We start from the raw sequence: 25,868 nt of genomic DNA, 5'->3' as shown, positions 1-25,868 counted from the left end.
TATCTGTAACCCTCTCCGGCCCCTATACCCCTCTGTGTATCTGTAACCCTCTCCGGCCCCTATACCCCTCTGTGTATCTGTAACCCTCTCCGGCCCCTATACCCCTCTGTGTATCTGTAACCCTCTCCGGCCCCTACACCCCTCTGTGTATCTGTAACCCTCTCCGGCCCCTACACCCCTCTGTGTATCTGTAACCCTCTCCGGCCCCTACACCCCTCTGTGTATCTGTAACCCTCTCCGGCCCCTACACCCCTCTGTGTATCTGTAACCCTCTCCGGCCCCTTCACCCCTCTGTAATGTTGTCACCGTTCCCACTAACTGCTTTGAGTTTATCTGATTATGGACATGGAGTGGAGGTGGGATAATGTTGGTGTCTGGGTTGGTTAGGTTTGGGATGAGAAGAGTGGAGAGGATGTTGAGGAGTGGCTGAGCTGTCTGGGGTGGGGAGGGGATGGTAGTGGAAATGGTGTGGGACCTGTCTGTACGTTGTGGGAGTGGGTGGGTTAGGTGGGAAAGGTCACAGCAGTGGTGGCGAGACTGGGATCGGTTGCAGAGTTGCAAAGTGTAGGGAAATAGAAAATACTGCGGACTTTCTTCAGGGAGTCAGTCATAGAAGCTGGCTCTTTGTAGCATAACGGCTAGCTTAGCACTTCACAGTCGGGACAGAAGGGATTTGGAGGCCTAGGGTCTGGTGCAGGTCATTGGGAGTCGGCAGTTTAAATGGTTTTTGGCATAGACTAGAAGGGCTGAATGGTCTGTGCTGTGCTGTACTTCTCTATTGCTCCATGACTCTATTTACAGCGCCAGCATTCGGAAGATCAGTTCCCACTGCTGCCTGTAAGGAGTTTGCATGTTCTCACAGTGGGTTTCCTCCTGGCCCAAAGGGTTAGGGTTAGTCGCTGTGGCCTGCTATGTTAGCCGCCTGTAGCACGGTGACACTCACGGGCTGTGGCCAGCACATCCTCGGACAGCGTTGGTTATTAACACAAATGACATTTTTCACTGTGTGCTTCGATGGACACGTGACAAATAAAGCTGATCTTTCTCTCTAAACTGGTCCAAATGCCTATCGCAGCTCACTGCTAGGCCCATATCCTTCTAAACCTTTCCTCTCTGTGTAAACATTGTTAATTTAAAAGACATTTGGACTTAATTTATCTTGCCTGAACCACTTCCTCTATCAGCTTATTTCATAGACACTGTGTGGAAAAGGTTGCCCCTCAGAGTCCTCTTAAATCTTCCCCCTCTCACCTTAAGCTCATCCCTCTAGGAAAGGGAAGTTTTCCAATCCACTATCAATGAACACTGCTTGGCTTTACAATCACCTTGATGTCAGTGACCTTCAAAACCAATGGAAAATGTCTACTTTTGGACAAACAGAATGAAGCCTCACAGAATACGGCCAGTGTTAGGACACTCCCTCACGTCTCAAGGCAGGGGAATGAGTCACACCGCTCCATTCTGACGTTTCAAGGGTAACAGTGTCCACCACCTGGGTACCTATTTACACGTGGAAAATATTTCACTCTTTTCATCTCAACAGCTGTTTACAAACCTCACTTCAGCAGTTGAAGAGACCCGGCCCATCTCCTGCAAACCCTAAGACACAAAAACAGTAGGTGCTTGAAGCAGCTGCATTGAGAGAGTGTGCGAGAGAAATGGTCCCGTTTCATGTCAGCTTCATCTTCCTCAGGACGTTTGAGATTGTCCATCGCTGGCCCCTACACTCCTGAAGTAAGAGCTGGTAGCCGTAGACACCGTCACTGCTTTCCTGCATCTCCAAACATTTTTTTGACACTCTGTTCTGTACTGCGCCCCCCTAAAGAAAGAAAGCAAACATCACAACATTACGGACGAAGATTTATCTTGAGAAACAGTGTAGAAAAGGCCCTTCTGGCCCTTCAAGCTGTGCCTAACAACCCGCCGATTTAACCCTGGCCTAATCACAGGACAGCTTACAATGAACTACTAACCTACCAACCAGTGGGAGGGAGGGAGTACCCGGAGGAAACTGATACATTCCGGGGGAGAATGTACAAACTCTTTACAGAAGACTCCAGAATTGAACTCTGATATTCTGAGCGTGTTGACCCTCTGTCAGGACCCTGGTTACAGTGGAAAGGTGGATGTCAGTATGTGGCCAGAAATGACACAAAAAAAGAGGTCCCAAGGATCCCAAGCCTGAGAGTCATAGGCCACTACAGCACAGAAACAGGCTCTTTGGCCCATCTAGTCCATGTCAAACTATTAATCTGCCTAGTCCCATTGTCCTGAACCCGGACCATAGCCTTCCCATCATGTACCGTTGAAATCGAGCCCATATTCCCCAGTTGCGTCTGTTGCTCACTCCACATTCGCACCACCAGAGGGAAGAGGTTCCGCCTCATGTTTGAAGGTCAAGACACTAGTCTGGCTGCACTTGGAGTATTGTCAACAGTTTGGGCCCCATATCTCAGAAAGGACGTGTTGTCATTGGAGAGAGTCCAGTGGAGGTTCACAAGGATTATTCTGGGAATGAAGGGGTTAACACGTGGGGAGCTTTTGGCAGCTTTGGGCCTGTACTCACTGGAATTTAGAAGAATTCGGGGGATCTCATTGAAACCTACCGAATGTTGAAAGGACTAGACAGGGTGGAAGTGGGAAGGGTGTTTCCTATGGTGGGGGTATCCAGAACTAGAAGGCACAGCCTCAAAACTGAGGGGCGACCTTTTAGAATGGAGGTAAGGAGGAATTTGATTAGCCAGAGAGTGATGAGTCTGCGGTGGAGGCCAAGTCCATTGGCATATTTAAGGAGGAAGTCGTTCGTTTCCTGATTAGTCAGGGCATCAAAGGTTACAGGGAGAAGGCAAGAGAATGGGGTTGAGAGGGATAATAAATCAGCCATGATGGAATGGTGGAGTAGACGTAATGAGCTGAATGACCTAATTCTGCTCCTATGTCTTATGATCTTATGTTCCCATTAAACATTTCACCTTTCACCCTTAACCCATGACCTCTAATTCTAATCTTACCCAACCTCAGTGGAAAAAACCTGCTTACATTTACCCTTTCTCTACCTTTCATAATTTTGTATACCTCGATTAAATCTCCCCTCAATCTTCTATGTTCTAAAGAATACAGTCCTAACCTATTCAACCTTTCCTTATAACTCAGGTGCTCCAGACCCGGCAACATCCTTGTTAATTTTCTCTGTTCTCTTTCAACCTTGTTTACATTTTTCCTGTCAGAAGGCGACCAAAACTGCACACATTGCTCCAAATTAGGCCTCACAGACAGAAACCTAAAAACATAGAAACCCTACAGCACAATACAGGCCGTTCGGCCCACAAAGTTGTGCCGAACATGTCCCTACCTTAGAAATTACTAGGCTTACCTATCTATAGCCCTCTATTTTACTAAGCTCCATGTACCTATCTAAAAGCCTCTTAAAAGACCCTGTCGAATCCACCTCCTCCACCGTTGCTGGCAGCCTATTCCACACACTCACCACTCTGAGTAAAATACTCACCCCAGACATCTCCTCTGTACCTACTCCCCAGCACCTTAAACCTGTGCCTGATACAACAGCAACAGTACCATAAGATCATAGGATATACGACTAGAATTAGGTCTAATGGTCTGCTCCATCATTTCATCACCCTGCCTTCTCCCCGTAACCCTTCATGCCCTGACCAATCAGGAATCTATCAAGCTCTGGCTTAAACATACATGAAGACTTGGACTCCATAAGCTGTCTGTGTGTGTGAATTCCACTGATTCACCACTCTCTGGCTGAAGAAATTCTTCCTCATCTCCGTTCTGAAAGGATGCCTCTCTATTCTGAGGCTGTGTCCTCTGGTCTTAGGCTCTCCCACCTCAAAAAGATCCTCTCCACATCCACTATCAAGGTCTTTCAGCATTCAACAAGCTTCCATGAAATCACACCTCTTTCTTCTGAATTTGAGTAAGTATTGGCCCAGAAGCATCAGACGCTCCTCATGTGACAAGCCATTCAAACCTAGAATCATTTTTGTGAACCTCCTTTGACCCCTCTCCAGTTTCAGCACATCTTTTCTAAGAGAAGGGGCCCAAACCCACTCACAATACTCCAAGTGAGGCCTCACTAGCGCTTTATAAAGTTTCAACATTACATCCTTGCTTTTATATTCTAGTCCTCTTGAAATGAATGCTAACATCACATTTGCCTTCCTCACCACAGACTCAACCTGCAAATTAACCTTTAGGGAATCCTGCACAAGGACTCCCAAGGCCCTTTGCGTCTCAGTTTTTTGTACTTTCTATTTAGAGAATAGCCAACCCTTTCAATTCTTCTACCAAGGTGCATGACCTGACACTGTATTCCATCTGCCACTTCTTTGCCCATTCTCCTAATCTGTTTAAGTCCTTCTGTAGCTTCTCTACTTCCTCAAAACTACCTGCCCCTCCACCTATCTTCATATCGTCTGCAGACTTTGCAACAAAGCTATCAATTCCATCATCCAAAACATTGACATTTAACATAAGAAGAATCGGTTCCATCACAGACGCCTGTGGATCACCACTAGTCATTGGCAGACTGTCAGAAAAGGCTCCCTTTATTCCCATTCTTTGCCTCCTGCCAATCAGCCACTGTTCTATCCATGCTAGAATCTTTCCAGTAATATCATAGGCTCGTAACTTGTTAAGTAGCCTCGTGTGTGGCATCTTGTCAAAGGCCTTCTGAAAATCCAAGTACACCACATCAACTGACTCTCCTTTGTCTATCTTGCTTGTTATTTCTTCAAAGAACTCCAACAGATTTGTCAGATATGATTTTCCCTTGAGGAAACTATGCTGATTACAGCCTATACTGTCACGTGCCTCCACGTACCCTGAGTCCACATGCTTAACATCCCACCTCCTGTACTCAGTACTTTTATTTTTGAAGGCCAAAAGCTTTCTTTATGACCCCACTTACATGTGATGCCACTTCCAACGAATTATGGACCTCCCTTTGTCCTACCACACCCCTCAGTGTCCTACCATTCACTGTGTAACGCCTACCCTGGTTGGTCCTACTGAAATGCAACACTTCACAGTTGTCTGCATTAAATTCCATCTGCCATTTTTTAGCCCATTCTTCCAGCACGTCAAGATCCCACTGCAAACGATGATAGCCTTCCTCACTGTCCACTACACTCATCTTGGTGTCATCCACAAATTTGTTGATCCAGTTAACCACATATCATCCAGATCATTGATATAAATGAGAAACAACAAAGGACCCAGCACCGATCTCTGCGGCACACCACAAGTCACAGACCTCCAGTCAGAGAGGCGACCATCTTCTGCCACTCTCTGGTTTCTACCACAAAGCCAATTTCTAATCCAATTTACTACCTCAAGCGGAATGCCGAGTGACTGAAGCTTCTTGACCAATCTCCCAAGTGGAACCCTGTCAGGTGCCTTGCTAAAGTCCATGTGGACAACATCCATTGCCTTGTCTTCATCCACTTTCCTGGTAACTTCCTCAAAAAACTCTTCAAGATTACTCATCAAGAGTCGGTGAGAGTGAGCGCTGTTCGGCAGACGGTCATCAATTTGCCCCGCCGAGCCTTTGACCAGCAGCCAAAATGCCCCGCTAGATGAATGACACTCCAAAGCCTGAAGAACTGAGGAGATCATTGCAAAAATGGAGAAATGTCATGACAGCTGCTCTGGCCAAGAAGGCAGCAGCGAAGAAAGCTGCTGGGGAAGCTAAGAAACCGGAGGTTGTCAAAGGCAAAGCAAGTGACTCGAGCCGGGAACCCAGCGCTGCTCCTGCCCAAAATGGAGAAAACAAGGAGGCTTGAGAAGCAAAGTTGCTGATAGACGACGGTATCAACAGTGTCTGGAAGGTTTATCAATTTCCTGCAACGTGTGCAATTGAAAAAAATATTTTTTATCAGTTTTTATAAAGGCAGTTTTTTTTTACTTCTGAGTGAGCAAATGTGGGTGCTTACATTGTTTTATTTGGGAGATTTTGTATACAAATTGCATGTTGAATTGCTTGATATTAAACCCCTTTTTGCTCCCACACAAACTCCTCAATTTTGACTATTTTCTATCTCTTCCATCAGATGAAGTTGTGTTTGCAATGTCTATTCATGTTATTGGCAGTTCCTGACCCCTGTGTGAAATCATTATTTTCAGATTTGGCAATTTAAAATTTAAAAACACTTTTTTTAATAATTACTGTTCGAAAATGGAAATAGTAGAATCTCTTTTGGCTCAAATGTAATTTTTAATTCCACGGAGTTTTAAATTTGCTACTTAAAGTTGGATATTGTTTTGCTAAAAAAAGATTACACATTACCAAGGATCTCATGTGGTCTGTAAAACATAGAAACATAGAAAATAGGTGCAGGAGTAGGCCATTTGGCCCTTCGAGCCTGCACCGCCATTCAGTATGATCATGGCTGATCACCCAACTCAGAACAGTACATGCTAGCCATGTGGTGAAAAAAGCATAACAGTAACTTAAAGATTTTTACTCCTCATGTATGTGAAGGATGTAACTAATACAGTCAATTCAATTCAATGAGACATGACCTACCACACACAGAGCCATGCCGACTATCCTTAATCAGTCCCTGTCTATCCAAATAGTTATATTCCAGTCTCTTGGAATACCTTCCAATGAGCTTCCCACCACTGATGCCGGACTCTCCGGCCTACAATTTCCTGGCTTATGTTTAGAGCCTTTCTTAAACAGCAGAACATCACTGACTGTCCTCCAATCCTCTCTGGTATCTCTCCTGTAACTGAGGATGTTTTAAATATCTCTGCTAGGGTCCCTGCCATTTCTGCACGTCTCCCATTGGGTCCGGGGGAACGCCTGGTCAGGTCTTGGGTATTTATCTACTCTGATTTGCCTCAGGGTGGCAAACACTTCCTCCTCCGTAATCTGTACAGGGTTCATGAAGCTGATGCCACTTCTACAGACTCTGTGTCCATCTCATGAGTAAATACAGATACAAGGAATTCATTTAAGATCTCATCTATCTGTTTTGTCTCCACACATGGATTACCATTCTGCTCTTCCAGAAGACCAAATTTGTCCCTTGCAATCCTTTTGCTCTTAACATGTCTGGAGAATCCCTGAGGATTCCCCTTCACCTTGTCTGCTAGAATAACTTCATGCCTTCCTTTTGTCCTCCTGATTTCCTTCATAAGTGCTCTCTTGCATTTCTTGTACGGCATAAGCACCTGCCAGTTAGTAAATTGACCTAAGGTTGACGGGTTGCTGGGTGGTGCTTGGCAGGAAGGGCCTATCCCGTGCTGTCTTCAAATAAAATAAAATTTGAAAATATATTGAGAGGAGCACGCAGAGGGATAGAGCTAATTAAATCTGTCAGAGAGCCAGTCCAGGCAAGGGGGGGCAGAAAGGCCTCCTGGTTGGGAGGGCAGAAAATGGTAATGCGAGGGTCCTCGGCTGTTTTCTAAAGCCTCAATGCCACTCACCTGAGTGAAACTCCAGTGTGACCTCATCTGTTTGCTTTCTGCATGACTGCACTCCATCAGCCTGGGCCTGCCGTTCATCTCCACAAGGCACTGGTTGTCCATGGCGTCGAGGGTGGGGCTCAGCACCCCCACCACAATCTGCTGGTTGCTTCTGTAGTAAATGGCCTGTGAGAGGAAGGTAGTGGGTCAAAGTTCAAAGTACCTTAATTATCAAAGTACATGTACAGCATGTCACCATGTATGACCCTGAGATAGATTTTCTTGTGAGCATTCACTGCAGAACAAAGAAATAGAACATTACAACACAATGGAGGGCTGACCCTCCACCCTACTCTAAGATCGATACAATGGAATAAATGAAGTGGACAAAGACAGACAAACAACCAATGTGCAAGAGAAGACAAAATGAGTCATAGAGTGACGACTCATAGGTTGTGGAGTCAGTTCAGTGTTGGGGTGAGTGAAGTTATCCCCTCCGGTTCAGGAACCTGATGGTTGAGGGGTAATAATTGTTCCTAAATCGCTGGTGTGGGTCCTGAGGCTCCTGTACCCCCTTCCTGATGGTTGAGGGGTAATAATTGTTCCTAAGCCGCTGGTGTGGGTCCTGAGGCTCCTGTACCCCCTTCCTGATGGTTGAGGGGTAATAATTGTTCCTAAGCCGCTGGTGTGGGTCCTGAGGCTCCTGATGGCAGCAGTGAGAAGAAAGCATGGCCTGGATGGTGGGGTCCATGAGGATTGAGGCTGCTCTCCTGTGACAGTGCTCTGTGTAAATGTGCTCAATGGTGGGTTCGTTTCCACGCCCTGCTTTATAAACACCGGCTAACAGTGTCCTGCACAACAACTCCAATCGTCCCAGATTAAAGGAACAAACACACAGTTACATTGTCCATCCCTGCTTACTGTCGGCAGGTGGTAAGGATGGGCCCCTCTGACCCAAACACACCTCTACTCCCTTTACACCCTCGACTGTGTTGCCATGCACAGCTCCAATCTGCTGATCAAATTTGCAGATAACATGACATTGATCGGCCTTATTTCCAACAACGATGAGACAACCTACCCGGAAGTCAACAGTCCGACACAGTGATGCCAAGAAAACAACCTCACCCTCAATGTCAAAGAAACAAAGCAGCTGATCACGGATTACAGGAGGAATGGACACAGGGTCACCCCTATTGACATCAATAGGACTATAGTTGAGAGGGTGAGTAGTGTCAAGTTCACATCACCGAAGATCTCACCTGGGCTGGATGTACCTCCTGAAGAAGTTCAGCATGAGGCCCCAAATCCTCAGGACTTTCTACAGGGGCATGATTGAGAGCATCCTCACTGGCTGTATCACCGCCTCGTGTGGGAACTGTACTTCCCTCAATGGTAGGACTCTGCAGAGAGTGGTGCCGATAGCTCAATGCATCTGTGGACGTGAACTTCCCACTCTTCAGGACATTTACCGCAGCTGCTGCTTAAAAAGGGCCCGAAGGATCATCAGGGGCTCCAGCACCCCAACCACAAACTGTTTCAGCTGCACCCGTTTGGCAAATGATACGATAGTATTAAGGCCAGGACCAACAGGCTACAGGACAGCTTTTTTCCCCAGGCCGTCAGACTGATCAACACACATTGATCTGATTGACTGTCTGACTGTACACACACGTATACAAAACAATTATATATACAATCTCAGTGTCTGGCAATATCCTCACACATTTCCCATCCTTATTGCTTGTACATTGTGACAGAGGCGCAATAGAAAGATTTTATTCCTTCATGTTGTGAAATGGGTGTAAGAAATAAAATTCTAATTCTCTCCTTTTAAACAACTCGAAAGCGTGTAGAGAAAATTTACGAGGAAGTTGCCAGGACTTGAGGACCTGAGTTACAGGGAAAGGTTGAATAGATTAGGAATTTATTTCCTGGAGCACAGGAAAATGAAGGGAGATCTGATAGAGGGATAAAAAATTAAGAGGGGCATAGAAAAGGTAAATGCAAGCAGGCTTGTTCCACTGAGGTTGGGTGAGACAACAACTAGAGGTCATGGGTTAAGTGAAAAGTAAAATGTTCAAGGGAAATGTGAGGGGAAACTTTCTCACTGGCCAGATGATAAGAGTGTGGACAAGCCGCCAGTGTGTGGTGGATTGGGTTTGATTGCAGTGTTTAAGAGAAATTGGGCAGGTACATGGATGGGAGGGGTATGGAGGGCTTTGGCAGAATAACAGCTTAGCATTGATGGGCCGAATGGCTGGTTTCTGCGCTATAGTGCGGTATGACTCCATGTCTCTATTAAAATCAGCTTGCCTCTGCTCTGTGCTGCCTTCCGTCTCAAAATCATAATCAGAGTCAGCTTTCATATCACTGGCACAGATTGTCAAATGTGTTGTTTGGCAGCAGCAGTACGTTATAATATACAGTGATAAAAACTATGTATTACAATAGATTTTATATCTTAAATTGAATAAGTAGTACAAAAAGAGAGGCGGAAATAGTGCGGGAGTGTTCATGGGTTAAATCTGATGGTGGAGGGGAAGAAGCTATTTGTAAAATGTTAAGTATGTGTCTTCAGGCTCCTGTACCTCCTCCTTGATGGTAAGATGAGAAGAGGACATGATTCAAGTCCCACTGTACCCTCACATAACTTTCTTCATAAATGAGTTCTGATCGCCTCATTATAGGAAGGATTGTGGAAGCTTTAGAGAGGAGATTTACCAGGATGCCAAAAGACCATAAGACATAGAAGCAGAATTCAGCCATTCAGTCCAGCAAGCCTGCTCTGCCATTCCATCATGGCTGATTTATTAACCCTATCAGCTCCATTCTCCTGCCTTCTCTCTATAACCTTTGACACCCTGACCCAATTAACAAGCTATCAGCCTCCGGGTTGCTGCCTGGACCACACGGCATGTCTTAAGAGGACAGATTGAGTTGGTGAGGGCTTTTTTCTTTGCAGTGAAGGAGGATGAGAGGTGACCTGATAGAGGTGTACAAGATGATAAGAGGCATAGGTCGAGTGACTTCTTTCTCGGGGCAGAAACAGCTAATATGAGGGGGCATAATATGAAGATGATTGGAGAAAAGGGACAGGGTGTCAGAGGTAACTATGGTATTTTGTGGGTGGGTGTGTGGAACATGCTGTATGGGGTGGTGACAGAGGCAGATACATTAGGGATATCTAACAAACTCTTGGACAGGCACGTGAACAACAGAAAAACGGTGGGATGTTTGGGAAGGAAGGGTTCCATTGATATTGGAGCAGCTTAAGTGTTGGCACAACATTGTGGGCACCGTGGGCACAGCACTGTGCTGTAAAGTTCTATTTCCTATGCCGAGGAATGCTCACATCCATGAGGTCCCACTGCAGTCAGAACACCTTCCGAGACACGGATTACAGCCCACCCCCTCCAAGTACCTGCGACGACATTCCGTGACAGCCGTACATGATGGGGATGTTGTCGGAAGGCGGACCCTGATCCAGGCACAGGTCACTTTTCAGAGCGTTTCTCAGCTGAAACACAGAGAAGACGTGGGTCAAGTGAATCATTACTCACTGAAGTCTGAACATCGCTGAACCATCCTCCCTGCTCTCCCCGAGGAAGTGATCCGTAACACCAGATTCTGAACACAGAACCCTGTTCACCCCCAAGGGGGAAATGGTTTATCGAGGAGAGTTGATCCGAGAGACAGGGAGGTGGTTTCTCAATGTGATGATCTGAGAGAGGGAGAGGTGGTTTGTCAATGTGATGATCTGAGAGAGGGGGAGGTGGTTTGTCAATTTGATGATCTGAGAGAAGGGGAGGTGGTTTGTCAATGTGATGATCTGAGAGAGGGGGAGATGGTTTGTCAATGAGATGATCTGAGAGGGGGGAGGTGGTTTGTCAATGAGATGATCTGAGAGAGGGGGAGATGGTTTGTCAATGTGATGATCTGATTGAGGGGGAGATGCTTTGTCAATGAGATGATCTGAGAGAGGGGGAAATGGTTTGTCAATGTGAAGATCTGAGAGAGGGGAGATGGTTTGTCAATGTGATGATCTGAGAGAGGGGGAGATGGTTTGTCAATGTGATGATCTGAGAGAGGGGGAGATGGTTTGTCAATGTGATGATCTGAGAGAGGGGGAGATGGTTTGTCAATGTGATGATCTGAGAGAGGGGGAGATGGTTTGTCAATGAGATGATCTGAGAGAGAGGGAGGTGGTTTGTCAATGTGATGATCTGAGAGAGGGGGAGGTGGTTTCTCAATGTGATGATCTGAGAGAGGGGGAGATGGTTTGTCAATGAGATGATCTGAGAGAGAGGGAGGTGGTTTGTCAATATGATGATCTGAGAGAGGGGGAGGTGGTTTGTCAATTTGATGATCTGAGAGAGGGGGAGATGGTTTGTCAATGTGATGATCTGAGAGAGTGGGAGATGCTTTGTCAATGAGATGATCTGAGAGAGGGGGAAATGGTTTGTCAACGTGAAGATCTGAGAGAGTGGGAGATGGTTTGTCAATGAGATGATCTGAGAGATGGGGAGGTGGTTTGTCAATGAGATGATCTGAGAGAGGGGGAGGTGTTTTGTCAATGTGATGATCTGAGAGAGGGGAGATGGTTTGTCAATGTGATGATCTGAGAGAGGGGGAGGTGTTTTGTCAATGTGATGATCTGAGAGAGGGGAGATGGTTTGTCAATGTGATGATCTGAGAGAGGGGGAGGTGTTGTCAATGAGATGATCTGAGAGAGGGGGAGGTGTTTTGTCAATGTGATGATCTGAGAGAGGGGGAAATGGTTTGTCAATGTGATGATCTGAGAGAGGGGGAGGTGTTGTCAATGAGATGATCTGAGAGAGGGGAGATGGTTTGTCAATGTGATGATCTGAGAGAGGGGGAGGTGGTTTGTCAATGTGATGATCTGAGAGAAGGGGAGATGCTTTGTCAATGAGATGATCTGAGAGAGGGGGAAATGGTTTGTCAATGTGATGATCTGAGAGGGGGGAGATGGTTTGTCAATGTGATGATCTGAGAGAGGGGGAGGTGGTTTCTCAATGTGATGATCTGAGAGAGGGGGAGATGCTTTGTCAACGTGAAGATCTGAGAGAGGGGAGATGGTTTGTCAATGTGATGATCTGAGAGAGGGGGAGGTGGTTTGTCAATGTGATGATCTGAGAGAGGGGGAGGTGGTTTGTCAATGTGAAGATCTGAGAGAGGGGGAAATGGTTTGTCAATGTGAAGATCTGAGAGAGGGGAGATGGTTTGTCAATGTGATGATCTGAGAGAGGGGGAGGTGGTTTGTCAATGTGATGATCTGAGAGAGGGGGAGATGGTTTGTCAATGTGATGATCTGAGAGAGGGGGAGATGGTTTGTCAATGAGATGATCTGAGAGAGGGGGAGATGCTTTGTCAATGAGATGATCTGAGAGAGGGGGAAATGGTTTGTCAATGTGAAGATCTGAGAGAGGGGGAAATGGTTTGTCAATGTGAAGATCTGAGAGAAGGGGAGATGCTTTGTCAATGAGATGATCTGAGAGAGGGGGAGATGGTTTGTCAATGTGATGATCTGAGAGAGGGGGAGATGGTTTGTCAATGTGATGATCTGAGAGAGGGAGAGATGGTTTGTCAATGAGATGATCTGAGAGAGAGGGAGGTGGTTTGTCAATGTGATGATCTGAGAGAGGGGGAGGTGGTTTGTCAATTTGATGATCTGAGAGAGGGAGAGGTGGTTTGTCAATGTGATGATCTGAGAGAGGGGGAGATGGTTTGTCAATGAGATGATCTGAGAGAGAGGGAGGTGGTTTGTCAATGTGAAGATCTGAGAGAGTGGGAGATGGTTTGTCAATGAGATGATCTGAGAGAGGGGGAAATGGTTTGTCAATGTGAAGATCTGAGAGAGTGGGAGATGGTTTGTCAAAGAGATGATCTGAGAGATGGGGAGGTGTTGTCAATGAGATGATCTGAGAGAGGGGGAAATGGTTTGTCAATGTGATGATCTGAGAGAGGGGGAGGTGTTTTGTCAATGTGATGATCTGAGAGAGGGGGAAATGGTTTGTCAATGTGATGATCTGAGAGAGGGGGAGGTGTTGTCAATGGGATGATCTGAGAGAGGGGGAGGTGTTTTGTCAATGTGATGATCTGAGAGAGGGGAGATGGTTTGTCAATGTGATGATCTGAGAGTGAGGGAGGTGTTTTGTCAATGTGATGATCTGAGAGAGGGGAGATGGTTTGTCAATGTGATGATCTGAGAGAGGGAGAGATGGTTTGTCAATGTGATGATCTGAGAGAGGGGGAGATGGTTTGTCAATGTGATGATCTGAGAGAGGGGGAGATGGTTTGTCAATGAGATGATCTGAGAGAGAGGGAGGTGGTTTGTCAATGTGATGATCTGAGAGAGGGGGAGGTGGTTTCTCAATGTGATGATCTGAGAGAGGGGGAGATGGTTTGTCAATGAGATGATCTGAGAGAGAGGGAGGTGGTTTGTCAATGTGATGATCTGAGAGAGGGGGAGGTGGTTTGTCAATTTGATGATCTGAGAGAGGGGGAGATGGTTTGTCAATGTGATGATCTGAGAGAGTGGGAGATGCTTTGTCAATGAGATGATTTGAGAGAGGGGAAAATGGTTTGTCAATGTGAAGATCTGAGAGAGGGGGAAATGGTTTGTCAATGTGAAGATCTGAGAGAAGGGGAGATGCTTTGTCAATGAGATGATCTGAGAGAGGGGGAGATGGTTTGTCAATGTGATGATCTGAGAGAGGGGGAGATGGTTTGTCAATGTGATGATCTGAGAGAGGGAGAGATGGTTTGTCAATGAGATGATCTGAGAGAGAGGGAGGTGGTTTGTCAATGTGATGATCTGAGAGAGGGGGAGGTGGTTTGTCAATTTGATGATCTGAGAGAGGGGGAGGTGGTTTCTCAATGTGATGATCTGAGAGAGGGGGAGATGGTTTGTCAATGAGTTGATCTGAGAGAGAGGGAGGTGGTTTGTCAATGTGAAGATCTGAGAGAGTGGGAGATGGTTTGTCAATGAGATGATCTGAGAGAGGGGGAAATGGTTTGTCAATGTGAAGATCTGAGAGAGTGGGAGATGGTTTGTCAAAGAGATGATCTGAGAGATGGGGAGGTGGTTTGTCAATGTGATGATCTGAGAGAGGGGGAGATGGTTTGTCAATGTGATGATCTGAGAGAGGGGGAGGTGTTGTCAATGAGATGATCTGAGAGAGGGGGAAATGGTTTGTCAATGTGATGATCTGAGAGAGGGGGAGGTGTTTTGTCAATGTGATGATCTGAGAGAGGGGGAAATGGTTTGTCAATGTGATGATCTGAGAGAGGGGGAGGTGTTGTCAATGGGATGATCTGAGAGAGGGGGAGGTGTTTTGTCAATGTGATGATCTGAGAGAGGGGAGATGGTTTGTCAATGTGATGATCTGAGAGTGGGGGAGGTGTTTTGTCAATGTGATGATCTGAGAGAGGGGAGATGGTTTGTCAATGTGATGATCTGAGAGAGGGGGAGGTGGTTTGTCAATGTGATGATCTGGGAGAGGGGGAGGTGTTGTCAATGAGGATCTGAGAGAGAGGGAGGTGGTTTGTCAATGTGATGATCTGAGAGTGGGGGAAATGGTTTGTCAATGTGATGATCTGAGAGAGTGGGAGATGGTTTGTCAATGTGATGATCTGAGAGAGGGGGAGTTGCGAGTCGAGAGGATGGATGTAGGAAGAACCTTTCACTAACATGATGCCACCCTCTGAAATCACTTTCCTTCCAGTATTCTGAAGGATCAGAGGTAAAACGTTGGTGTGCATCTTGCACTGCAATATGAGATGTAGATCAATCGAGTGAGATGGTAGTAAGCCTGATTTTGATTCTGAATCATTTCTCGAGGCGAGTCAGGAGAGAGTATTTGCAGGGATTAAATATGAAGAAACCTTTCCTTCCAAACGCAGCCTTGCGTCGCCCGAGGTAACCACAGCCTACGTACAATATCCAGAGGATTCCGCTCAGGTCAGATTGTGAAATTGTTGCCAAATGCTGCATTCAGTCCGATATGAACAATTCGTTTGAACCTGGTCAGTTGGCGAAAACATATGAAATGCTGGTGGAACACAGCAGGCCAGGCAGCATCTCTAGGGAGAAGCACAGTCGATGTTTCAGGCCAAGACATTTTGTGCGTGTTGCATGAATTTCCAGCATCTGCAGATGTCCTCGTGTTTGCAGTTGGGGAAAACCCTTGTCTGAGTCAGAATCACTGACTCTTGTTTATTTCTGGCAGCAGTAGACTGCAATACATAACTAAAAATTCCAGTAAGAAGTTTAGATTAAAAAAAATAAATTAAATAAGTTGTGCAAAAAGAGAGCAAAATTAGTGAGGTAGTGTTCATGGGTTCCTTGTCCAGCCAGGAATTGCATGAAAACACAATTTCGAATGAAACCGCCGGTTTCCTTGGCTGCTAAGTCCAGGGAAGGCACTCCGAAGTCTCGCGAAATTCGTGAGATTCAGATGGCTTGATCCCGCCCCAGACCTCGGTTTGCGTCGGTGCTGTGTAATTTGCTACCCTGTTACAAATTAGTGTCATGAAATATCACACAGAACACTACATATGCTTAAAGGAATAATATATATGAATCTTAACTGAAGGGTTAGTAAAGAATAACAAGAAGAATAGGGCCCATTCTAATTAAACAGTCAAATGTGCACACGTTGGAGCTCATCTTGAATTTCTCTGTCACTCACGCGCTGGGCCCTCGGTCAATGTGAACACCCACACCACCTTCTGAATGTCGCTCGCAATCCATCTCGAACAGACCGGTCTCCCACCGGATCGTACGCTACAACCGGTTCTCCCCAGCGTCTATTTTCTTCATCTCCCAATGAACAAAGCTGCAAACCCAACCTTCGTCCCCCTCACCAAAGAATCCTCCCCTCAATTCAACCGTTCCACCTGGATGGCTCACGTTTCCCCTCATCAGTGATCTTCAACAATAACCCAAACAAGCTGATCTTGCAGAACTGCCAAAATGAAATACATGCAACATAACAGCCAAAATATGAAGCAGGGCATTACATGAAGAAAGCCCAGCAGCACTCTACTTCCTTTGAAGTTTGCAAAGATTCAGCATGACATCTGATATGTACATTGACAAACTTCCTTACGTGTGTGGTGGAAAGCATATTTACTGGTTGCCTCACAGCTTGGTATGGAAACTCCAATGCCCTGAGCGAAAGATCCTACAAAATGCCGTGGATACTGCCAGTCTATCACTGAGTCTATCTACACACAGCGTTGTCATAGGGAAGCAGAATCCATCATTGTTGCAGGAATGCAGAATCCATCGTTGTTGCAGGAATGCAGAATCCATCATTGTTGCAGGAAAACGGAATCCATCGTTGTTGCAGGAATGCAGAATCCATCGTTGTTGAAGGAATGCAGAATCCATCGTTGTTGTAGGAAAACAGGATCCATCGTTGTCGCAGGAAAACGGGATCCATCGTTGTCGCAGGAAAACGGGATCCATCGTTGTCATAGGAAAACGGGATCCATCGTTGTCGCAGGAAAACGGGATCCATCGTTGTCGCAGGAAAACGGGATCCATCGTTGTCGCAGGAAAACGGGATCCATCGTTGTTGTAGGAATGCAGAATCCATCATTATGGACCCCACCACCCAGGACATGTTTACACACTTCTTAGTGTGATTTATAATTTTCGTTATTCCGTATTGCACAGTAATGCTGCTGCCAACCAACACATTTCAAAACGTATGCCAGTGATATTCAATCTACTTTTGATTCTGATTCACTGCTGCCATCAGGAAGGTGGTACATGAATCTCAGGGCTCAGCATCACCAGGTTCTGGAATTAACCCTCAACCATTGGGCTCTTGAACCAGAGGGCATAACTTTACTTGCTCCAACACTGAACTGATTCCACAACCTATGGACTCACTTTCAAGGACTCTTCACCTCATGTTCTTGGTATTTACTGCTGATCTATTTATTATTATCTTTTCCTGTACAGATTGTTGGCTTTTGCACACTGGTTGTTTGCTTGTTCTGCTGGGCATCATCTCATTGATATTTAGATTTACTGTGAATGCCCACAAGAAAATGAATCTCAGGGTTGTTTTTTTTTGTGATTTATTTTTTTATTGAAGTTCCTCTAACAAACATTTCCATGAGATGTATTTCAGACATTGTACCTATATATCATATAATCATATATATCACAAAATCTCCACAAAGTATGTCAGGGTTGTTTATGGTGACATGCACGAAGTTTGAACTGACAGCGAAGGGGAAGTGGCTGTTCCTGAAACATACAGTGTGTGTCTTCAGGCTCCTGTACCTTTCCCCTGCTGGTAGCAATGAGAAGAGGGCATGTCCTGGGTGATGGGGGTCCGTAATGATGGATGCTGCCTTTTTGAGGCATCGCCTGTTGAAGATGTCCTCGATGCTGGGGAGGCCAGTGCCCGTGATGGAGCTGGCTGAATTTGCAACCCTCTGCACCACTACACCCGGAGCTCCCCTGTACTCGTTCTAACTACGACGACAGGATGTGCTGCAGCTGGGCGCTGCTCTGTGTGTGTGGGTGGGTGCCGGGTGGATAGGACAGGGGCTTGCTTTGCTGTTGTTGTGGATGTGCCATGTTGGTGCTGGAACGGGTGGTGACGCTTGTGGACTGTCCCCAGCATGTTCTCAGTGATTAGTCAACGTACAGTGGCAGTGTTAATGCAAACGACACATTTCACTCTGTGTTAAAATGTATGTGATAAATCTCGCGCCACAGTCGTGTAGCGGTTAGCACGACGCTATTACAGCTTGGGGTGTCGGAGTTGGGAGTTCAATGCCGGCGTCCTCTGCAAGAAGTGTGTACGCCCTGCCTGTGGAAGGTGTGGGTTTCCTCTGGGTGTTCCAGTTTCCATCCTCAGTCAAAGACAAACCGGTCAGCAGGTGAACTGTACAGTGTAAATTGTCCTGTGACTTGGCTCGGGTTAAATCGAGGATTGCTGAGCAGTGCAGCTCGACAGACTGGTAGAGCCTGTTCTGTGAACTATCGCTAAATAAACAAACTACTCTGCATTTGGCCATATCCCTCCAGGCCCCTCCTGTATCCATGTACCGTCCAAATGTCTTTTCAATGTTGTTAATGTACCTGTCTCAACCACTTCTTCTGGCAGTGCATTCTGTATATGAAGCCCCCTCTGGGTGAGAAAACTGCCCCTTGGGTTCCTATAAAGTCTTTTACCCTGTGCCCTCTGGTAATTCATTCCCCAACACATTGTGCAGATCCACCCTATCTCTGACTCTCAAAGTTCAAATTGAATAATATTTTTAATTTATATACAGTATGTCACCACATACAACCCTGAATCATTTTCTTGTTGTCAGACTCAGTAATTCTATAGAATAGTAACTGTAACAGGATCAATGAAAGATCAGACAGACTGCAGAAGACAACAAACTGCAGATGAAAATATAAACAAATAGCAATAAATAATGAGAATATAGGATAGAGTCCTTAAAGTGAGATTGGTTGTGGGAACATTTCAATGATGGGGCAAGTGAGTGTAGTTATCCCCTTTCATTCAAGAGCCTGATGGTTGAGGGGTAGTAACGCTTCCTGAACCTGGTGGTGTGGGTTCTGAGGCTCCTGTACCTCCTGTCTGATGGCAGCAAGTGAGAAAAACGCATGGCCTGGGTGGTGGTCTACACCCAGTGGAACACCAGCAAACAGTCAGAAACGAGATGGGATGGGAGGCAATAAAGGACTGGATAGGTGGGGGTGTCCCTGTGGTGTTAAAACCTCAGCAGTGTGAATAGTGGCATCTTCCCAAGCCAGTCCATTCTTCCATCAGCTGCTCCAAAGTCCTTTTCACCCAGTCGCCCTGGGCTAGGGATTTTCCGCTGTTACAAACAGAATAAATCCGTCCCTGCTCCTGGGAAACTTCAGTAATCCACCAAATGCACCCACTGGTCAGCACCGAAGACACGGACCGAAACCCTCACCGAACAGAATCCTTCCAGGAAAGGAAACCGTTTCAGCCCACTGCTCAGCACCGGAGAGACACGGACCGAAACCCTCATCGAACAGAAACCTTCCAGGAAAGGAAACCGTTTCAGCCCACTGCTCAGCACCGGACAGGCACGGACCGAAACCCTCACCGAACGGAATCCTTCCAGGAAAGGAAACCGTTTCAGCCCACTGCTCAGCACCGGACAGGCACGGACCGAAACCCTCACCGAACAGAATCCTTCCAGGAAAGGAAACCGTTTCAGCCCACTGCTCAGCACCGGAGAGACGGACCGAAACCCTCACCAGACGGAATCCTTCCAGGAAAGGAAACTGTTTCAGCCCACTGCTCAGCACCGGAGAGACACGGACCGAAACCCTCACCGAACAGAATCCTTCCAGGAAAGGAAACCGTTTCAGCCCACTGCTCAGCACCGGAGAGACACGGACCGAAACCCTCACCGAACAGAATCCTTCCAGGAAAGGAAACCGTTTCAGCCCACTGCTCAGCAACGGTGACACGGACCGAAACCCTCACCGGACGGAATCCTTCCAGGAAAGGAAACCGTTTCAGCCCACTGCTCAGCACCGGAGAGACACGGACCGAAACCCTCACCGAACAGAATCCTTCCAGGAAAGGAAACCGTTTCAGCCCACTGCTCAGCACCGGAGAGACACGGACCGAAACCCTCACCGGACGGAATCCTTCCAGGAAAGGAAACCGTTTCAGCCCACTGCTCAGCACCGGAGAGACACGGACCGAAACCCTCATCGAACAGAAACCTTCCAGGAAAGGAAACCGTTTCACTTACCGTGCCATAGGCTAAAGTGTCTGTGTACCTCTTCATCTGTGTGTAGACGTTGTTCAGGTACCAACTGAAACTCTTGCACTGTAACCTCTGCCTCAGCGCCTTCCGTTCCGAGATGTCCCCAATGTCGATCCCTGGGTCCTAGAGAGGGAAACAAAACGGAGAGGTAGATAGTGCTCATAAAACCCACGGAGGACATTACAATTCTAACACCTTTTACACTCAGCAGCCCATTCAATGCACTCACCACTCTCTGCATAAAATATTTACCCCTGACATCTCCTCTGTACATATCCCCCAGCACCTTAAAACTGTGCCCTCTCGTGCTAGCCATTTCAGTCCTGGGAAAAAGCCTCTGACTATCCACACGATCAATGCCTCTCTGTCTTGCACACCTCTATCAGGTCACTAACCAGTCGGGATAACTTCACTCACCCCATCACTACCTATGGACTCATTTTTAAAGACTCTTCATCTCATGTTCTCAATATCTATTTATTTATTTATCTATCATTTTTTTCTTTTTACTTCTGTATTTGCAGAGCTTGTTGGCTTTTACACACTGGCCGTTTGTCCGTCCTGTTGGGCCCAGTCTTTCATTGATTCTATTGTGGTTCTTGGATTTACTGAGAATTTACACAAGAAAATGAATCTCAGGGTTGTACCTGGTGACGTATATGTACTTTGACAATAAATTTACTCTGAACTCTAAGGTTCGAGATCAGAGGAAAATGGGCAGACTGTTTCAAGCTGACAGGAAGGTGACAGTAACCACGAGTCAGCAGAGGCGTGCAGAAAAGCATCTCTGATGCACAACACGTTGGGTCTTGACATGGATGGGCTACAGCGGCAGGAGACCACACACAATGCACCCACTGGCTACTTCATAAGGTATAGCAGATATCCAATAAAATGGCCACTGAGTGTACATGTTCACAGATATCATCACAATTACTGGTGAAATATGCTCTCTTCTCACTACAATCATCAGGGAGGAGGGAGAGAAGCTTAAAGTCACACTTAGCACTTCAGGAACAGCTTCGTCCCCTCTGCCATCATATTTCATTGCCCTAAGATTCAGGGGAGAAGATTTAGGATGGAGATGAGGAGAAACTTTTTCCCAGAGAGCGGTGTATCTGTGGAATTCTCTGCCCAGGGAAGCAGTTGAGGCTTCTTCATTAAGTATGTTTAAGATACTGTTAGATAGATTTTTACATAGTAGGGGAATTAAGGGTAGTGGGGAAAAGGCAGGTAGATGGAGCTGAGTTTACGGACAGATCAGCCTTGATATTGAATGGCGGGGCAGGCTCGATGGGCCGGATGGCCTACTCCTGCTCCTATTCCTTATGTTCTGAATGGACAATGAACCCATAAACACAACCTCAGTACTCCAGTCCTGGTGAAGAGTTTCAGTCAAAAACATTGACTGTTTATTCATTTCCACAGATGCTGCCTGACCTGCTGAGCTCCTCTGGCATTTTGTGTGTTGCTCTGGATTTCCAGTGTCTGGAGAATCTTTTGCATTTCTCATTATACCTTTTGTGAAATACACAGTTATTTTGTAATTTACTATAATTTTATGCCTTTGCATCGTACCGCTGCCGCAAAATCACAAATTTCAGATCATGTGTCTTATGAACGAGCGAGGGCTTTTCTCTTTGGAGTGAAGAAGGATCGGAGGTGACTGATAGAGGTGTACAGGATGATAACAGACATCGAGGACAGCCAAGGTGGAAATGGCTAATGCACGGGGGGGGGGGGGCAGAACTTTGAGGTGATTGGAAGGAAGTATGGAGGGGATGTTAGAGGTAGGGTTTTTTACACACAGAGTGGTGGGTGGTGGTAGAGGCAGACACATTTGGGATATTTAAGAATCTCTTAGATAGGCACAACAATGACTGAAGAATGGAGGGTTATGTGAGATTAAGGGGTGGATTGATCTCAGAGCTGGTTAAAAGGATGGCACAACATCGTGGATGGAAGGTCCCGTGTCGTGCTGTGGGGTTTGATTTTCTGCAAAGGGTAGTCAAAACTGCCCAACGCATCACCAGCACCTGCTAACCCACTATCAAACCCATGTATATATAAACGTGCTGGAAAAGGGCCAGTGACATCACGAAGGACCCCACCCTCCCTGCTCCAGGACTATTTGCCCCACTCCCATCAGAAAGGAGGCTACATAGCATCCACACCAGGACCACCAGACTCAAAACCAGTTCCTTTCCCCAAGCAGTAAAGCTGATCAACACCTCCACCCACTAACCCACCCTCCACACCCCCAAACACCACTACGTTATCATTTCCTGACAGTCACCTTATGTAGAGACACTCCTGTGCCGTGCCTAGTGTCACTTTATGGACAGACAATATAAGCTATCTTATGTATTTTTATTTATTGTTTTTTACTATTGTGTTCTTTATCTTATCGTGCTTTTTATATGCTACATCAGATCCGAGTAACAATTATTTAATTCTCCTTTACACCTGCGTACTGGAAACAACATTAAACGATCTTGAACCTTGTTTCTGTATCAATAATAATAAACCTGATTCTGACTCTGATGAACAGTCAGAATCCAAAGGTTCTCCTGCACTGTCTGCTTTCCACATTTTTGGGCGATGCGATGTCACGTGGTGCGTGGGCTGGGAGGAAGCATTAAGCGTGCAGCACCATGCCACCCCACAGGGATTGGGGAAGACTAGTGAACTGACATCTACTATGCCATCCCTAACTCCCCCCTCAGGAAGGTGGCTGTGAGCTGCCTTCAGGAACCACTGGAGTCCTTCTGGTAAAGGTGCCCCATAGTGCTGTTGGGGAGGGAGTTTCGTGCTTTCAAACCAGTGGTGGGACGTTTCCCAGTCAAGGTGGTACCTGACAAAGGGAAATATAAGAACTACCCGGAGGATCACCGGGGTCTCCCTCTCTCCCTCTTTACTGAGAGCGTTGGAGACGAAGGGCCCGAAGCGTTGTTGAGGATTCCGACCACCCATCCCACAATCTCTCTGACCCACTACCGTCAGGGAGGAGACACGGGAGCATCAGCACTAGGATTGCCAGACTGGGTAACAGCTTCTCCCCTCAGGCTGTGAGATTAATGAATACCCTGCCAACACCGAGGTCTCGTCACTAGGTCATGAGCTGTTTACTGTTCATCTGTGCTACACGCGGCATCCATTTTTAATTATATTTTACTAACTTATTTATGGTAATATTTAGTTTTATGTGCTGTGTCAAACCTGACGAATATGTCCTGACGAAGGGTCTCGGCCCGAAACATTGACAGCGCTTCTCCCTGTAGATGCTGCCTGGCCTGCTGTGTTCTACCAGCATTTTGTGTGTGTTGTTGCTGTGTGAAATACAAGTTTTGTGGGTGCACTGTAGTCCAGAGGAACATTCTTTCGTTGGGTTGTATGTATGCATTGTGGGTGACCGTGGTCCAGAGGAATGTTGTTTCGTTGGGTTGTATATATGTATTGTGGGTGACCGTGGTCCAGAGGAATGTTGTTTCGTTGGGTTGTATATATGCATTGTGGGTGACCGTGGTCCAGAGGAATGTTGTTTCGTTGGGTTGTATATCTGTATTGTGGGTGACCGTGGTCCAGAGGAATGTTGTTTCATTGGGTTATATATCTGTATTGTGGGTGACCGTGGTCCAGAGGAATGTTGTTTCGTTGGGTTGTATATATGTATTGTGGGTGACCGTGGTCCAGAGGAATGTTGTTTCGTTGGGTTGTATATATGTATCGTGGGTGACCGTGGTCCGGAGGAACGTTGTTTCGTTGGGTTGTATGTATGCATTGTGGGTGACCGTGGTCCGGAGGAACGTTGTTTCGTTGGGATGTATATATGTATTGTGGGTGACCGTGGTCCAGAGGAACGTTGTTTCGTTGGGTTGTATATATGTATTGTGGGTGACCGTGGTCCAGAGGAACGTTGTTTCGTTGGGTTGTATATATGTATCGTGGGTGACCATGGTCCGGAGGAATGTTGTTTCGTTGGGTTGTATATATGTATCGTGGGTGACCGTGGTCCGGAGGAAGGTTGTTTCGTTGGGTTGTATATATGTATCGTGGGTGACCATGGTCCGGAGGAATGTTGTTTCGTTGGGTTGTATATATGTATTGTGGGTGACCGTGGTCCAGAGGAACATTGTTTCGTTGGCTTGTATATATGTATTGTGGGTGACCGTGGTCCGGAGGAATGTTGTTTCGTTGGGTTGTATATATGTATTGTGGGTGACCGTGGTCCAGAGGAATGTTGTTTCGTTGGGTTGTATATATGTATCGTGGGTGACCGTGGTCCGGAGGAACGTTGTTTCGTTGGGTTGTATGTATGCATTGTGGGTGACCGTGGTCCGGAGGAACGTTGTTTCGTTGGGATGTATATATGTATTGTGGGTGACCGTGGTCCAGAGGAACGTTGTTTCGTTGGGTTGTATATATGTATTGTGGGTGACCGTGGTCCAGAGGAACGTTGTTTCGTTGGGTTGTATATATGTATCGTGGGTGACCATGGTCCGGAGGAATGTTGTTTCGTTGGGTTGTATATATGTATCGTGGGTGACCGTGGTCCGGAGGAAGGTTGTTTCGTTGGGTTGTATATATGTATCGTGGGTGACCATGGTCCGGAGGAATGTTGTTTCGTTGGGTTGTATATATGTATTGTGGGTGACCGTGGTCCAGAGGAACATTGTTTCGTTGGGTTGTATATATGTATCGTGGGTGACCATGGTCCGGAGGAATGTTGTTTCGTTGGGTTGTATATATGTATCGTGGGTGACCGTGGTCCGGAGGAAGGTTGTTTCGTTGGGTTGTATATATGCATTGTGGGTGACCGTGGTCTGGAGGAACATTGTTTCGTTGGGTTGTATATCTGTATTGTGGGTGACCGTGGTCCGGAGGAATGTTGTTTCGTTGGCTTGTATATATGTATTGTGGGTGACCGTGGTCCGGAGGAATGTTGTTTCGTTGGGTTGTATATATGTATTGTGGGTGACCATGGTCCAGAGGAGCGTTGTTTCGTTGGGTTGTATATATGTATTGTGGGTGACCGTGGTCCAGAGGAACGTTGTTTTGTTGGGTTGTATATATGTATTGTGGGTGACCGTGGTCCGGAGGAACGTTGCTCCTGGCTTCCTGTTGCGGGTGTCGTACCCCGTCGGGGGCAAGACACTGATTTCCGCTCCGGTGTTGACCAAGAAGCAGCGTCCCGACTGTTTGTCCCAGACGTACAAGAGGCTGTCCTGATGGCCAGCCGCCATAGTCATTAGCGGCAGCTGGCCCTGGCCCTGTCCCTTGCAGGGCGGGCGACAACGGCGGGCTTTTGTGCCCCACCGCTGTTTGTAGAAATACCACTGTTCACTGGCCTCCTCACTCCTGCCTCTGTGTTGTGTGCGCCCCCCTGCCGGGCCTGGTCTGGTCTGCTGTTGGGCGCGTGGCCTGGTAATCTGACCAACGGACGCCACGCTCTCCCTCTTGGTTTTCCACAGCATATCTACCTGGGCCACCACCTTCCGGGGGTCGCTGAAATCTGTGTCGGCCAGCAGTAGATGTATGTCCTCAGGCAGTTGCTCTAGGAACGCTTGCTCGAACATGAGGCAGGGCTTGTGTCCGTCAGCCAAGGCCAGCAT

The 25,868-nt window shown here is 46.7% G+C and overlaps 1 protein-coding gene across 1 annotated transcript in view; it reads right to left on the bottom strand.

Annotated features, from left to right (window-relative positions):
* Window positions 1-223: 223 nt before the first annotated feature.
* galnt18b (UDP-N-acetyl-alpha-D-galactosamine:polypeptide N-acetylgalactosaminyltransferase 18b) overlaps window positions 224-25,868 on the bottom strand; it is a 112,012-nt gene continuing 86,367 nt past the window's right edge. The window contains exons 8-11 of the mRNA XM_059976229.1: window positions 20,242-20,379; window positions 10,865-10,960; window positions 7,462-7,626; window positions 224-1,819 (exon numbers count right to left, since the gene is read on the bottom strand). Coding sequence (XP_059832212.1) covers window positions 1,670-1,819; window positions 7,462-7,626; window positions 10,865-10,960; window positions 20,242-20,379 — 549 coding nt within the window. The 3' untranslated portion in view covers window positions 224-1,669. The remainder of the gene's footprint in view (window positions 1,820-7,461; window positions 7,627-10,864; window positions 10,961-20,241; window positions 20,380-25,868) is intronic.

Source organism: Hypanus sabinus, chromosome 7, assembly GCF_030144855.1.
Source record: "Hypanus sabinus isolate sHypSab1 chromosome 7, sHypSab1.hap1, whole genome shotgun sequence".
In the NCBI taxonomy this organism is placed as follows: domain Eukaryota; kingdom Metazoa; phylum Chordata; class Chondrichthyes; order Myliobatiformes; family Dasyatidae; genus Hypanus; species Hypanus sabinus.
Note: the sequence above shows the minus strand (reverse complement) of the source record. Positions and strands in the feature narration are given on the sequence as shown.